Consider the following 15,279-nt stretch of genomic DNA (forward strand, 5'->3'; position numbering starts at 1 on the left):
GTAATGATGTATGAAGGAAGATGATCCAGGTTCGGTGTCAAGTTTAATTTCCCAATTAAACTTGAACCTAAGAACAAGAAATTATTAGGAAATTAAATTCATGCATTAATAACGGGATGAACTTCCCAAAATCAAATAACTATTACAATGGAATCGAATCCAGGAGTACAAAAGTTAGAAGATTACATTTCGAACCCCTCAGCAAGAACTAATCACTCCTTCTCGATATTACAATGCTTGAATCATGAAATTATACAAGGTATCGTGTGAAATAGAATCGTTTCCACGAGTTCTGTCATAATCTCCCTATTTTTCGTGCCCAAAATTGCTTCAGAAGTGTTTTGATGCCCAATTTTTCTTCCAAAACTGCCTATATCAGGCACTACCTACTACTCTATCGCTCAAGCTATTGATTCTCGCTTGAACGAGAGAAGATGCCTTTCCATGCATGAACACCTCTCTCGGGCGAGAGAAGTTGCCTTTTCACACTTGAACACCTTGCTTGGGCGAGGGAGAAACAGTAAGTATCAGCTTTTTGGTCATGAAATAACGCCTGGGTGAGGGGTACCAGTGTTTTCTGATGATTTTCCTCTGAATTATGGCTTGAGCGACCATTACCTCGCTTGAGCGAGGCTTGTGCTGTTCAGAAACTTATTCGTCTCTTTTTTTCCTCCTTTATTCATCATTTCTTACCCTGAAAACAATAACACATAATTAAATTCCTAAAGAATACAAGATTACTAGATTATCGGAAATTGTATGCAATTACATCATAAATCCACATAAAGTGCCCAAAACTCATATACATTTCATTAACATTTTGGCACTTAACAAATTTCCCCAACCTAGAATCTTGCTTGTCCTCAAGCAAAGTAACACAATATAAATCATTTCAATACATTTGATTTTCAAAACAATTACTCATCCAATCATGCCATCGGCTAGATTCACTTACTTGTTCACAGAGACATGTTTCATGATCAATCATAGTGTACCAAGTTCCAACTGATAACATAATGCACATACGGTTCAAGTTCAAACAGAATAGCATGAATAACTACTCAGTTCTATCATAGGACTCTCTTAATCTCACATGTTATGTGTTTCCCTCATCTCTTTGCTGGACCTAGAACAATTTGACTTTGCCTTTCAGTTCAATCAAGCCATATAAGGACTTCATCAGGGTTGTAATGAGGCCTGGCTACAAAAAATATTGGTTTTTCTAGGATTCTAAAAGGGAGGTGGACCACTAGTGCATACTTACCTTTTCTTTCCGTGTTCCTTTTCCCATTTTGTTGTACCATGCTCTTTTCCATCAACCATGTAATTTTTCTTCTTCAACCGACTCTTTTCTTTTGAGACTTTTTGATTTCACTACCTCCATATTGACAAACTTAATTCCCATTTCTCACCAAGACTCATATGCACTAATGATCTATCTCCAAAGGTATGGGGATTAATACATTTCAATGTGGCTTAGGTGCATAGTTTACACAATTTTTTTTTTCCAGCTCAAAGGGGCTAGCAAAAATGGTTCATGAAATATCCGGGTAGGCTTTCTGGCTGTAGTTCAACTATCCTAAACTAAGCCTTAGTCATTTCCATATTATTCCATGCTTAATGTCAATAAAAAATCAGGCAAAGTTCATTAGTGAGATCCAGCAAAGACACTCATCTGTGTTTAGGGTGCACTCACTCACTAGGCTATAAGCTTTTATCCTTTGACTAACTTCTCATTATTCAACCTATTCGATCACTGTCTGAATCAACATCCACATCCCGAAAACAGTCAAACTCAGAACCCCAATCAATCTCAATCAGAGTCTTATATCACATTTCAATTCATATGTCTATAGCATAACTACACAATTGAACTCATCAAACACATTTAAACTAGACACATTTTCATCGACTACATTTGTTACTTAACTTGAACAACAAACAACAAAACACAAAGTACATAATGAAATTACACCTACCGCCTAAACATGCATCCTACACTTACATCCTACACATCAATCCTAAACATACATCCTAAACATTGATTCTAAACATACAGCCTAAACATACATCCTAAACTACACATCATAAGTAACAAAACAAGTACAGAGAAACCATTTTTAGCCCAAAGGCTCATCAGAGTATGAAATCCATATCATCATCTTCATGATTATCACCTTCTCCAGCTATACCATCTCTAGTAGTGCCATATCTAGTGGTTCCGGAAGGTCCTGCCCCCTCCAGAAAGATAGGCCTGACCCCAGGTCAAGGGAACTATTGGGTGAAAGTGTCCAAGGAACCCCAGAATTGGTTCCCTGGACTCAAATGTTGGAAAACAACATATAGCCCTTACTGCTAATACACCTGCTCTTGTCTCAGGATGTCATTTTGGAGCTCTATATGCTCCATATGCAATGTGAGCTGGTGAAGCTGCTCCTGAGTGGTTCCCTGATAAGGTGTCGAATGAGGCATCTCTGGCTGCTGAGGTGGGAATGACGGTTGCGGAGGTGACTGTGGATGGTGAGAACTATCACCCTGCTGTACCCCAGTCTCCTCTTTGCAGTTCTGACAGATGTACTGCATGGTGATCGGGGGTTTTATCTTCTCAGTTCTGTTAACCTTAACCCCTTTCTGAGCACAGAGTTCGGTTATCAATGATGGGAACCCCAAAGATCCCTTCTTGCCTCCTTTGACGATTGCTTTGTATATTTCCGTGACAATGATCTTAGCCACATCAATCGTCATACCCTTCACGATAGCATAAATGATGCAACAATCAGAAAGGGGCAATGACGACACGTGACTGTTTGGAATCATGTTGTGCAGCAAGAATATCATCCAAACTTGGGCCAGAGCAGTCATATGCTTCTGGTAAATCCGGAGGGGTTGTTCATCCGGATTGGTGCTAAATGACCTTCCAAGTACACATAGTTACGCAACAGTCTCCTCAATAGTGAACTTACCATCAACTTCAGCAACATAAAACTGACACAATTCCCCCTCATGTGATTCAAAAGGGTTGTCCATCAAATCATTGACAGTGTCTCTGTCAAACAAGATAGTCTTCCCCCGGACCCAAGATTTGTATGCAAGTTCTTCTCCCTCCAATGGGTAAGCATTGGCATAGAATTCACAAACGACATCTGGGTCGAACTTGTCATTTGGGGTTGCCACTCCCCACCATTTTAAAAAAGTCAAAGGTATTGTGAAAACGGGATATTCATCCGTTTGCAATTGTACCCTCCTTTCGGGAACGAAAACCCAGTTCAGGAGTAGGGTATATCATTCTTGTTTCCCTTTTTTCTTGAACACAGTCCGGTCATACTCAGAGGCATGTGAAGTTGAAGTTCCTCTTAACTTCTTGGGATGGGGGTTCTTGTTAGCCACAGATTTTTTTTTCCTATTAAAACACAATGAACGATTTAATCACGCATGAATATCACAGTTATGAGCTAAATTGGGGTTTCCCATGCAGAAACCCCAGTTTCTTTTGATGATGATACTCATGGTTCCATAATACAATGCAATGAGCAATAACAACAATATAGCATCGAGAGAAAATAATCCATCCCAAAATGTGCCTAAAATGATTGAATCTTAACGCAATGCACACATGAGAATATGATGAAATGAAAAATGCACTTACATTCCGCTCACGATACTTGCTAGTGCGTGTGCAATAGATGATGAAAGGATCCAACTCTTGAAGAGGGCACAAGCTTGGAGTTTATATTTGGTTTCTTTGCAATGGGGTGTGAGGAAATGAACCCCACAACCCCCTTTTTAAAATAAAACTCGTGTCCTCTCGCCCAGGCGAGGAACTCTCGCTTGGGCGAGATTTCAGAGCTGAAGAATTTGCACCCTCTCGCCCGGGCGAGGCTCCAGAACTGAAAGGCCTATCATCCTCGCTTGGGCGAGGGAGAAACAGAGAGTAACTCAAATTAATTATGCTTAAGCGAGGATGTCTCGCTTGAGCGATGGGTTTGGGACTGAAAGGCCACCCTCCTGGCCTGGGCGACAATTGCCCATAAATTCTTTTGTTCTTGTTTTGTTTGTATACTGATGCAAGCTGAAAATAAAGCTGGATTGCCTTCCAGTTAGTGCTTGTTTAACGTCATTAGCTCGACGCTTGTTTTGTTAAGTTTTTGATAAAATGATGATTGTGGTGAGCCGCTCGACTTCACCACCCAAGGTTTCACCCTCTGGCCATTGACTATCCAGCTCCTCTAAGATGCCAGGTCTTGCAATTCGATTGCACCATGTGATTTAACTTCCTTAATTAGGAAGGGTCCTGACCATTTAGACCTTAGTTTATCCGGAAACAACTTCATCCAAGAGTTGAACAACATCACACTTTGACCCGCCCGTAAGTCTTTTTGACGGATCTTCCGATCATGATACAGCTTGACCTTCTCTTTGTATAACTTGGAGGATTCATAGGCAGTGAGCCTGATCTCCTCCAACTGCTGTAACTGAAGTTTCCTTTGGTCACCTGCTGCTTTGGGGTCCAGATTTAAAAACTTGAGGGCCCATAATGCTTTATGCTCAAGCTCTACAGGAAAATGACATGTTTTACCATATACTAGGTGAAATGGAGATAATCCTATGGGTGCTTTGAATGCTATTCTGTAGGCCCATAATGCATCATCCAGACGAAGAGACTAGTCCTTCCTTGTAGTTGACACTGTTTTTTCCAGAATTCTCTTGATCTCTCGATTGGACACCTCCGCTTGTCCATTTGTTTGTAGATGATAAGGTGATGCTACCTTATGTTGGACACCATAATGTTGTAGGACCTTCTCCAATTGTGCATTGCAGAAATGTGATCCTCCATCATTAATAAGTACTTGAGGTGTGCCAAACCGACTAAATATGTTCCTTTTTAAAAACTTGATCACAGTCTTAGCATCATTCTTTTGTGCAGCTACGACCTCTACCCATTTGGACACATAATCCATCGCCACTAGTATGTATACTTGTGAGCACGATGGTGGAAGTGGTCCCATAAAGTCAATTCCCCAGCAATCAAACACCTCAATTTCCTGAATGTTATTCAATGGCATCTCGTTCCTTTTCGAGATCCCGCCTGATCTCTGGCACTTATCACATTACTGTGCATACTGATGTGCATCCTTGAACACAGAATGCCAGTAGAAGCCAGATTAGAGGACTCTAGCAACTGTCCTCTCTCCATTAAAGTGCCTTCCATATGGCGAACTGTGACAGTGCCATATGATGCTCTTAGATTCTTCGGTGGATACACACCTTCTCAAAAGTCCATCCGACCCAGTCTTAAACAGATGAGGGTCGTCCTACACATAGTGACGAGAATCTCGCAAGAATCTTCTTTTTTGATGCCATGACAACTCTTCAGGAATGACCCCTGCAGCTTTGAAATTAGCTATGTCAGCAAACCATGGTCTTTCCTGAACCAAGAGAAGCTTCTCATCAGGAAACTCCTCCACACCTCTGACTCTCTTAGTGTGACCTCTTGATTGACCAGTCTTGACAGGTGATCTGCTACACAACTCTCGCTCCTTTTTTATCCTTGATCACCAAGTTGAATTCCCGCAACAACAAAACCCAACGCAACAATCTCGGCTTGGAGTCCGATTTAGTTAGCAAGTATTTTATAGCAACATGATCAGTAAAAATTATCACTTTGGAGCCAATCAAATAAGATTTAAATTTCTCTAAAGCATACACTTTAGCTAATAGTTCTTTTTCTGTGGTGGCATAATTAACTTGTGCCTCATTGAGTATCTTACTAGCATAGTGTATGGCATGGAAAACTTTAGACTTTCGTTGTCCTAGTACCGTACCAACGACATAATCACTAGAATCACACATAAGTTCAAAATCAAGATGCCAGTCGGGCGCTACTATAACAGGAGCATAAATCAGTTTTTGTTTTAAGGTTTCAAAAAATTTGGCACACTCAGCATCAAATTGAAAAATGGTATCTTTGTTTAAAATATTGCTGAGTGGCTTTGCTATTTTAGAAAAGTCTTTAATAAACCTTTTATAGAAACCTACATACCCAAGGAAACTTCGAATTTCCTTGACATTAAGTGGTGGTGGAAGGTCCTTAATGACCCCAATCTTTGCTTTGTCAAATTCGATGCCCTTGGAAGAGATCTTGTGTCCCAAAACCACTCCTTCAGTCACCATGAAGTGACACTTTTCCCAATTTAGTACCAAGTTTGTCTCAACACATCGTTGTAGAATGATGTCCAGATTTTCCAAGTAGCTCTCAAATGACGACCCGAAGAACGAGAAGTCATCCATAAAAACCTATATACACTGCTCCACAGGATCAGAAAAAATAGCTAACATACACCTGTGAAATGTTGTCGGTGCATTGCACAGTCCAAATGGCACCTTCCTGTATGCAAAAACACCAAAATGACAAGTGAAAAATGTTTTTTCCTGGTCTTGGGGATCAACATTGATCTGATTATAACCAGAATATCCATCTAGGTAACAGTAGAATTCTTGTCCAGCCAATCTTTCTAGCATTTGGTCCATGAATGGCAGAGGAAAGTGATCATTGTGAGTAGCCTGATTCAGTTTCCACTAATCAATACACATTCACCAACCAATGACTGTTCTAGTTGGGATGAGTTCATCTTTGTCATTCATGACCATAGTCATACCTATCTTCTTTGGGACCTCCTGAACAGGACTAACCCACTTACTATCAGATATGGGATAAATCATCCCAACATCTAATAGTTTCATCACTTCCTTCTTTACCATTTCCTTCATAGTGGGATTCAGACGCCTTTGAGGTTGTGCCGCCGATTTGTAATCCTCCTCCATATGGATCTTATGCATGCAATAAGATGGACTGATTCCATGCAAATCAGCTAGTATCCACCCTATTGCTCCTGCATTCTTCCTTAGTACCCCAATTAACGACTGTTCTTCATCACATGTAAGGGTACTACTGATGATTACCGGTTTTTGCCCTCCTTCTTCTAAAAAAACATACTTAAAATTTGAAGGAAGAACTTTCAACTCCACCTTTGGAGCTTCAACTGTCTTCTCTTTCCCTAACTCTTTATATAGATTCTGATTAGATGCAACCTTGCGGGGTGCATCTAACTCTGCCACACATGTCTTAATCAACTTCTCCTCCTCAATAATGCTTCCCTCTAGATCTCCCCTCAAAACTTTCTCAAACGGACTACTCCTACTCAAATGAATGTCATAGAGCATGAATAAATCCTCAATGACATCCACCCGAAAGCAATGTTGCTTGTCCCTCGGATGCTGCACAGCCTCAAAAACATTAAAATTCACCTCTTGGTCTTCAACTCTCACCTTCAATTTTCCATAATCAACGTCAATAATAACTTAGACAGTTTTCATGAAGGGTCTTCCCAAAATAAGAGGAACCTCCTTATCCTCTTCAATATCCATAATGACAAAATCCACAAGAAAGACTAACCCATCTACCTTCACCAAAACATCCTCTGCAACTCCATAAGGATATTTAACAGATCTATCAGGCAGTTGCAAAGTCATCCTGGTAGGCTTGATCTCCAAATTCCCAATTCTTTTCAGCATAGAAAAGGGCATCAAATTAATACTAGCACCCATATCAAGCAGTGCCTTTCCCATGGATATTTCACCAATAGTGACCGGAATAGTGACGCTACCCGAATCTTTGGTCTTCTCAGGCAAGGACCTCTGAATGATAGCACTACACCCAGCTTCTAAAGTCACTGTTTCTTCCGAAAACTTTCTTTTCTTTGTCAACAAATCCATCATGAATTTCACATACACTGGCATTTGTTCCATCGCCTTCATGAATGGAATGTTGATCTGGAGGTTCTTGAATAAATCCAAGAACCTAGCATATTGTCGCTCCTTATCTTTCTTGGAAGGTCTCTTTGGATAGGGGAGATCCTTCGACTGAGGTAGGTCACTCTTCCTCTTATCATTGTTCTCCCTTCTATCATCATCATTAGTGACAACCCCTTCCTCATCTTGTACCACTCTACCCTTCTATGTCTCTCTGATCACTTCTTCTGAACCTCCAACTTCAGTCTCTCTCAAAACTTCTTCTTCAAAAACCAAGTTCTCACCAATACCCTTACCAATGATTTTACCACTTCTAGTAGTGATAGATTTGCAATGTTCTTTTGGATTGGTTTGAGTGTTGGCAGAGAATTATTGTCTATCTGAGTTCTGTTCTGCCATTTGCTTAGCTAGCTGACCCACCCGAGTCTCCAGATTTCTGATATAAGCATCAGTATTTTTCTAGTTTGAGATAGAGACTTGCATAAACTTTTCTAATGTCTCTTCCAAATTCGTTTGCCTCTAATGTAATGGTGGATGTGGCCCTTGCTGATAAGATGGTTGATATGGTGGTTGTCTGTTAGATGGTCCTGCATTCTGCCTCCACCCAAAATTTTGATTTTGGTTTTGGTTTCCCCTCCAACCCTGTGAAAACTGATTGTTTAATAAAAGGTTGTTGGGGAAATTAGCCCGACGAGGTTGATTGTTAACATACTGAACCTCTTCAGCTTGTGTATTAGTAGGTATTAAGCATTAACCATTAACATGATCACCCCCACAAAATTCACAGTGTAGCACTTGTTGATGATCAGAAGGAGTTTGCACTACATTCAATTGTTGAGGCAACTTGGACATTTGCTTTGTAAGGGCCTCAATCTTTTGTGTCAAGATCTTGTTCTGAGCCAGAATAACATCAGAAGTATTCAAATCCAACACCCCTATCTTTTTATTGTCCTTCTATTGTGTCGAGCTTGCCTATCTGTAGCAGATAGTGCAGTAATGATTTTAGTAGCTTGCTCAGCATCAACTGCCATCATAGTGCCACAAGCTGCGGCATCCAATATCATCTTAGCGTCTGGCTTCAACCCATTGCAAAAAATGTTCAGTTGATCAACATCCTCAAATCCATGATTGAGACATTTCCTCAATAACACTTGGAAATGCTCTCATGCCTCATAAAAAGCTTCATCGGCACCTTATCTGAATGTAGAGATTTCAAACTTAGCACGCACATATCTCGCCGGAGGGAAAAACCTTGTTAAAAACTTAGTTTCCAGGTCGCTCCAAGTGGTTAAGCTTTGGGTTGGATGTGATTTCAACCATTCCCTAGCTTCACTAATGAGGGAAAACGAAAACAACATCATATAAGCAGCTTCCCTCTCAGTGTCCGAATATCCCATAGTAGCCACTAGGTCATAGAAATTATCCAAGTGAGCATATGGATCTTCATAATTCTTGCCCGGGAATTGATGAGCACTGACTAAATTCAAGTAGGCAGGCTTGATTTCCATTGTCCTTGCGGTGTGTGGAATCACAATACTGGAGTAGTGTCGACGACCTTGATACATGACATAATCTCCTAATGTTCTCCTTGGAGAATTAGGCCTTGGGTTATTATCAACAATATTGTTTATATTTTCCATCTTAACAGGTTGAGATTCTGAAACTATAGTGACTGTAGCTGATTCAGAGTTACACTATGCTTCCTAAGGACCTTGTTGTCTCTTTTGTTTTGCTTTCTTTCGGTTGCTCTTAACAGACTTCTCAATCTTTGGATTATACTGTAGTCGCTCTTCAGTGGCTTTACCTCGCAAAAGCATAAATAAAAAGACTACAACAAAGGTTAGCACAAGGGTTAATTATACTAAAAAGAATTAAAGAATAACTATGTACAAGACTCAATAAATTCTATAAAGAACTAATGTAAATCGCTCATTGCTCCCCAGCAGCGGCGCCAAAAACTTGTTACATATTTGTGGAACGGCAAGCGCACTGTATCGTCAAAGTTATAAAATCCGGTAAAGTACCGGGATATCGTCCTCAGGGAGCAGAGTGGATTCACACTAATTCCGACAAGAATTAGTTAATCAATATTGACAATGATATTTTTATAAGATTTTCTTTTAGTTATGAATTTTTTAAATTGAACGAAAGATAAATAAATTAAATTTGGATCAAAATGTATTGTTCTTTCCCAATGACATCCATGAATTCAATTCCAAGTGAATTATGAAGTTACTGATTCAGATGCGCATGTCATTCAAATCATTCACGTCAATCCCTTGAGTCTAAAATCCTTAGGTAATTGCTAAAATGTCAATTCCTTGAACATTTAACTAATTAACTAGCATTACGTTTCATGTAAAAGCAATTCATGTATCATTCTCCATTCTTAGAGTAATGATTTATGAAGCAAGATGATCCAGGTTCGGTATCAAGTTTAATTTCCCAATTAAACTTGAACCTAAGAACAAGAAATTAGTAGCAAATTAAATTCATGCATTAATAACGAGATGAACTTCCCAAAATCAAATAACTATTACAATGGAATCGAATCGAGGAGTACAAAGGTTAGAAGATTACATTTCGAACCCCTTAGCAAGAACTAATCACTCCTTCTCGCTATTACAATGCTTGAATCATGAAATTATACAAGGTATCATGTGAAATAGAATCGTTTCCACGAGTTCTATCCTAATCTCCCTATCTTTCGTGCTCAGAATTGCTTCAGAAGTGTTTCGATGCCCTGTTTTTCTTCTAAAACTGCCTATATCAAGCACTAACTGCTACTCTCCCGCTCAAGCTAGAGATTCTCGCTTGAGCGAGAGAAGAGGCCTTTCCATGCCTGAACACCTCGCCCGGGCGAGAGAAGTTGCCTTTCCACACTTGAACACCTCGCTTGGGCGAGGGAGAAACAGTAAGTATCAGCTTTTTGGTCTTGAAATAACGCCTGAGCGAGGCTCCCTCGCTGGGGCGAGGGGTACCAATGTTTTCTGATGATATTCCTCTAAATTATGGCTTGAGCGACCATTACCTCGCTTGGGCGAGGCTTGTGTTATTCAAAAACTTATTCTTCTCTTTTTTTCCTCATTTATTCATCATTTCTTACCCTGAAAACAACAACACATAATTAAATTCCTAAAGAATACAAGATTACTAGATTATCAGAAATTGTACGCAATTATATCATAAATCTAAACAAAGTGCCCTAAAATCATATTCATTTCATTAACATTTTGGCACTTAACACTGGTCCGTTGGGGCAAGCCCATTTTGCCATCCCTATTTTTAGCTAACGATGATTTATTGTCTTAAATTTTATCTCGTATAAATAAAAATATGTCATGTTGATAACTAAATTAAACATTTATTGTTTTATTTATTTTTACTTCAATGTCATTGATATGGTATGAGATATGCTTTGAAATAACAAATATTTGTTCATCTCAATTTGGCCATGTTAGATTATGGGTTGTGTAGAGGAAAGGGGTTGCTTTCCGTTGACACGTCTAAAAGCATTTTGTGGTCTTGCTAAGCTGATGAATAATGAGAAAAGGAAATTATACCAGACAACAAAGAAAGGTTGGATTTATAGGAACACTAGTTGAGGTGGTAAATATACACTACGAAGTGAACTAATGTCTGACTCATAGGATAGATATATCTAAGGGTAGAAACAGGCTAGACCACTTACTAGGGATCTATACTTGGCCAATAACACATTATGTTAGACCAGACTTTTTTACTAAATAGGTCAGATTCAAGCTTTTTGAAAAGCCTATTTACTTTACCAAACAAGACTATAGGCCATCCAAAAGACATATTAAGCATAATAGGCTGGCCTATTTAGTTATATTATGCAATATGTTCATATTATACAATTTTAATATTATTACACATATGTAATATTAATATAAAAATATATCTCTAGTTAATACCAAAAAAGGCATAAGAGACTACTTCTACCAAAAAAAGAAAAGGATAATGTTATTCATCAACCAAATTGCACTTTAAGTTGTTGAATTTTAGATAATTTTTTTTTAGAGATATATAGAGATGAAAGATAATACTCAAAAGGTATGATTCACCATAGCAGTAGGGAACTAATTCCCCGCAAAGTGTGTGACTTCTCCTCCCAAGTGTTTTTTAGGAATCAAACTCTTAATATTTTAGTTTATATAGGGATCTAGTGAAACCTTACGTTGCTAGACCAACACATTGTTGTTGGAGAGCCAGATAATCTGATTTGTATATTAAATTTTACTTATTCAATAACTCCACCCAAAATGATAATTAGTTTATTTTTAATTGAGAGACTTGATATTTTTACCCAAAAATAATAATTTATCAAAATAACCTTCTTCTAAATTATAAATAAAATAAATTGTTGAATTTTTATTTTTATTAAATGAAATATAAATAAAAGATAAAAAGGTATATGGAAATTAGCACTAATGTTTTAATATATCAAAACCCTGTAAGAGGTATACAAAAAAGAATCTAACAGTATGCACTACAGGACACATTTAGGGTCCAACTAAAGTATGTTCCCGTTAAAAATTAAATATTTTTTATTATTTTTAATGTGATGTGCTTAGCTTTTTATGAGAGCATTCTGTAACATGCGGACGAGAAGTAATAAAAATAAAAGTTGAACATGGGTATTTCTTTCCCTTTTTAATGGGGGTGCGAGTAAAATCGTGTTTTAACTTTTTAAAGCACAATAAACAATTACCTTGATGATATATAATCCAGAATCTGCACCAATCACTTTCATTTTATAGTGATCGTGTATTCTTTTGTAGAAAGATCAGGTCCAACATATTCCACCCGATCTGTTAACCATACAAACTACTTTAAAAAAATTCCTCAAACGCGTGGACAAAATCACAGACCCATCACAACGAACAAAGGTGTATGAGTCAGCAAGAAACTGTCGTGTTTTTCCAAGAAAATTCGTTCTGTATCTGCGAGAAACAATTTTTTTTAAGAGGAAGATATTCTTATCCTATGCCAAGGAACTAATTCTTTTTATTTGTGGGTGTGTGATTTTCTCTCTCAACAAAGTAATGTTGGTATTTGCAAGAAAGGAAAGAAAAGCTACAAACACACTCCCCCATCAAAAGCAGATAAAATTTGGTGTGAAAATCGAGCAAAAAACGAACAAGCCCACAAGAAACATGGATGCAAATCTCCCATATCTATTGGTATTCTCAATGATGTATCAAACAAATCAAAGTGGGTCATTTAATTGTGAATTTCTTTTATAAAAAACATAAATTAATATTTTATATTATTTTGAGAAATATTATTGGTTAGGGACATGAGATGGGATCTTTTGAGACATGGATCCTTGTCCAAGAAACATAAGTAATAGGGAACAAATAACTCTTTTACATATGCTGTTCACTCATCACATTGCAAATGATCCATTAACTAAAATATTCTCAAATAAACCATTCCTTGTACAGATTTGCCTTCTGAAGCCCTTAGTTAAAATCAAAATGAAATATAATTCCATCCTCTAAAGACTAGTACTTACATAAAAGAGAATGAAATTAGACAACAGAGGGCGTGGAATAAAACTGACACCCCAATAACCCTCCACAATAACCTTGACCTTTATTGTGAGAAAAACTAGACGATAATCCTGCACAAGACAATGCTATAGACATGTACAAACACATGCTGATTATCTGACTTCTATTTACAAAACAGGCACGAGATCTATTTTTATCTTCTCTTCAAATCCAAAACTCCTCTTTACTATATCTATCAACTATCAAAAGCTTTTTTTGTGTGTGATTATACTAACTCTCAAGACATGTGTGTTTTAAGCCAGAGCAGGGATGCTACAATTTCGCCTATCCCTGTCAAGGCAATCGAACCCTTCGACCCTCACAACTGGATTGTTACCAAAATTAGATCGAACACAGCCTCCCTTCCTGGCCGAGGAGGATGATGGAGACAGGGACAGACCAGAGGTGGCTGGAACCACCGCCCAGGACGATGAACAGAATGGGGAAAAATTGTCATCCCCAAATCTAGCATCCTGAACTAATGGGTTGGTTACTCTGCTAGGCGGTGAACTACAAAAAAATGGGTATGGCGATGCTACCTGTGACCAAAGTTGTTCTGTTTCACAATCTCCCTGCAAACACAACCACAAGAACTTTAGCCTCTAAAAAAAACAGTAATAAGTTAATCAATCTATAGCTTCAAAAAGGTTTTTGGTTAACAAAAATAGGAAAAAAACACTGGTTGCTTCTCTAAAACGATAATCTGCTAGGTCTGAAGATCTTTGGCAACAATATAAACTGTTTCAACATCTATCTTAGGGGAAAATAGATTGAATGTGTGTCTTTGGTTCAGGTTTAAAAATAATTATAAGCTTAAAGTGTTCAGTGTTTATTCAACAGCTTATATAAACAACTTATATCATTGCCAATCAGAATCAGTCTCGGCAGATTATGCTTTGGAACAGAATCCTCCTCAATACAAATCTGAACCAAACACTTCCTAAGATTAGATAATATGATAAACAAATTATTTTGGGATATAAATCAAACTCACACTAAATCGCAGGACCTATATAAAAAGAAAATAATTCAATGAAAGCAATTAAGAGAGTACCTACCTTGGTGAGGATTGTGTCCAATGGATTAGATCCCGATGAACAAGACCAGTGGTCGTTGAAGATCGCGATGCGGCGAGGCTTAGGGCAAATCAGAGAATCTGTCATGTCTTCGCCGAATGATGATACGACAACGTTTTGCTGCTGCTGAATGCTAAATTGCTTCATCTTATTTCCTTTGATTTCTATATTAACAATATAAACCTGCTCACCCACAGATATATTATATAGCAAACACTCACATTCAATTTAGAAGGAAATTATTTAAAACCAAAGGAATACAAAAGAAACTGCGAAGGAAACTACTAATACTATTATTATATTGCGAGATTTCGGAAATGGTGTATGAATATTTATTTGAACAGCTCATGGTTAAGATCTGGTCAAATTCAAACCTAATCATTAATTAATTTGTGTTTACAAGTTCTCAACCACTTTTCTCCTCATGAAAAAATTATATGGCTACCTACAGATCTAAACAAAACAGTATGAATTTATTGTTACCATATATTGAAAATAAATTAGGGAAATATCGGAAAATTCAGTCAATGAGATTTGAGAGAGAAAATTGAGCTTTGGATAAGGCTGAAAAAGGTAATTGTTGATTTAAAAAAATAATAACACAGTTGAATATGTTAAAAATAGATTACAAATCGAAGAGGAAATGGGAAATGGAAATGGAGAAGTAATAGTACCTGCGAGGAATAGAGCTGATGAGGAAAGAGATCTTCTATTATTATTATTCACAAATTGAGTATTGAGGATTGAAATATCAAAGTGCAGAGAGAAACTCAAATGTGAAGGTGTTGCGAAAGCGAAGAGGTGGGAATAATGCAGGA

General features: G+C 37.9%; 1 protein-coding gene across 2 annotated transcripts; it reads right to left on the reverse strand.

Moving 5' to 3' along the window:
- Positions 13,178-15,279, reverse strand: LOC109346346. 2 transcript variants are annotated; one of them, XR_002107509.1, is made up of 4 exons: positions 15,136-15,279; positions 14,444-14,644; positions 13,556-13,957; positions 13,178-13,520 (listed from the first exon to the last, which is right to left on the reverse strand). XR_002107509.1 is itself a non-coding variant. In XM_019585854.1 (3 exons), the coding sequence occupies exons 2-3, from the start codon at positions 14,606-14,608 to the stop codon at positions 13,640-13,642; spliced, it is 483 nt and encodes a 160-aa protein (XP_019441399.1). In that variant the 5' UTR covers positions 14,609-14,644; positions 15,136-15,278; the 3' UTR covers positions 13,222-13,639. The 2 variants fall into 2 exon arrangements, 1 of the variants encoding a protein (XP_019441399.1); XM_019585854.1 differs by having other exon boundaries at positions 13,222-13,957; positions 15,136-15,278.

The sequence above is a fragment of the Lupinus angustifolius genome, chromosome LG04, assembly GCF_001865875.1.
Source record: "Lupinus angustifolius cultivar Tanjil chromosome LG04, LupAngTanjil_v1.0, whole genome shotgun sequence".
Classification (NCBI taxonomy): domain Eukaryota; kingdom Viridiplantae; phylum Streptophyta; class Magnoliopsida; order Fabales; family Fabaceae; genus Lupinus; species Lupinus angustifolius.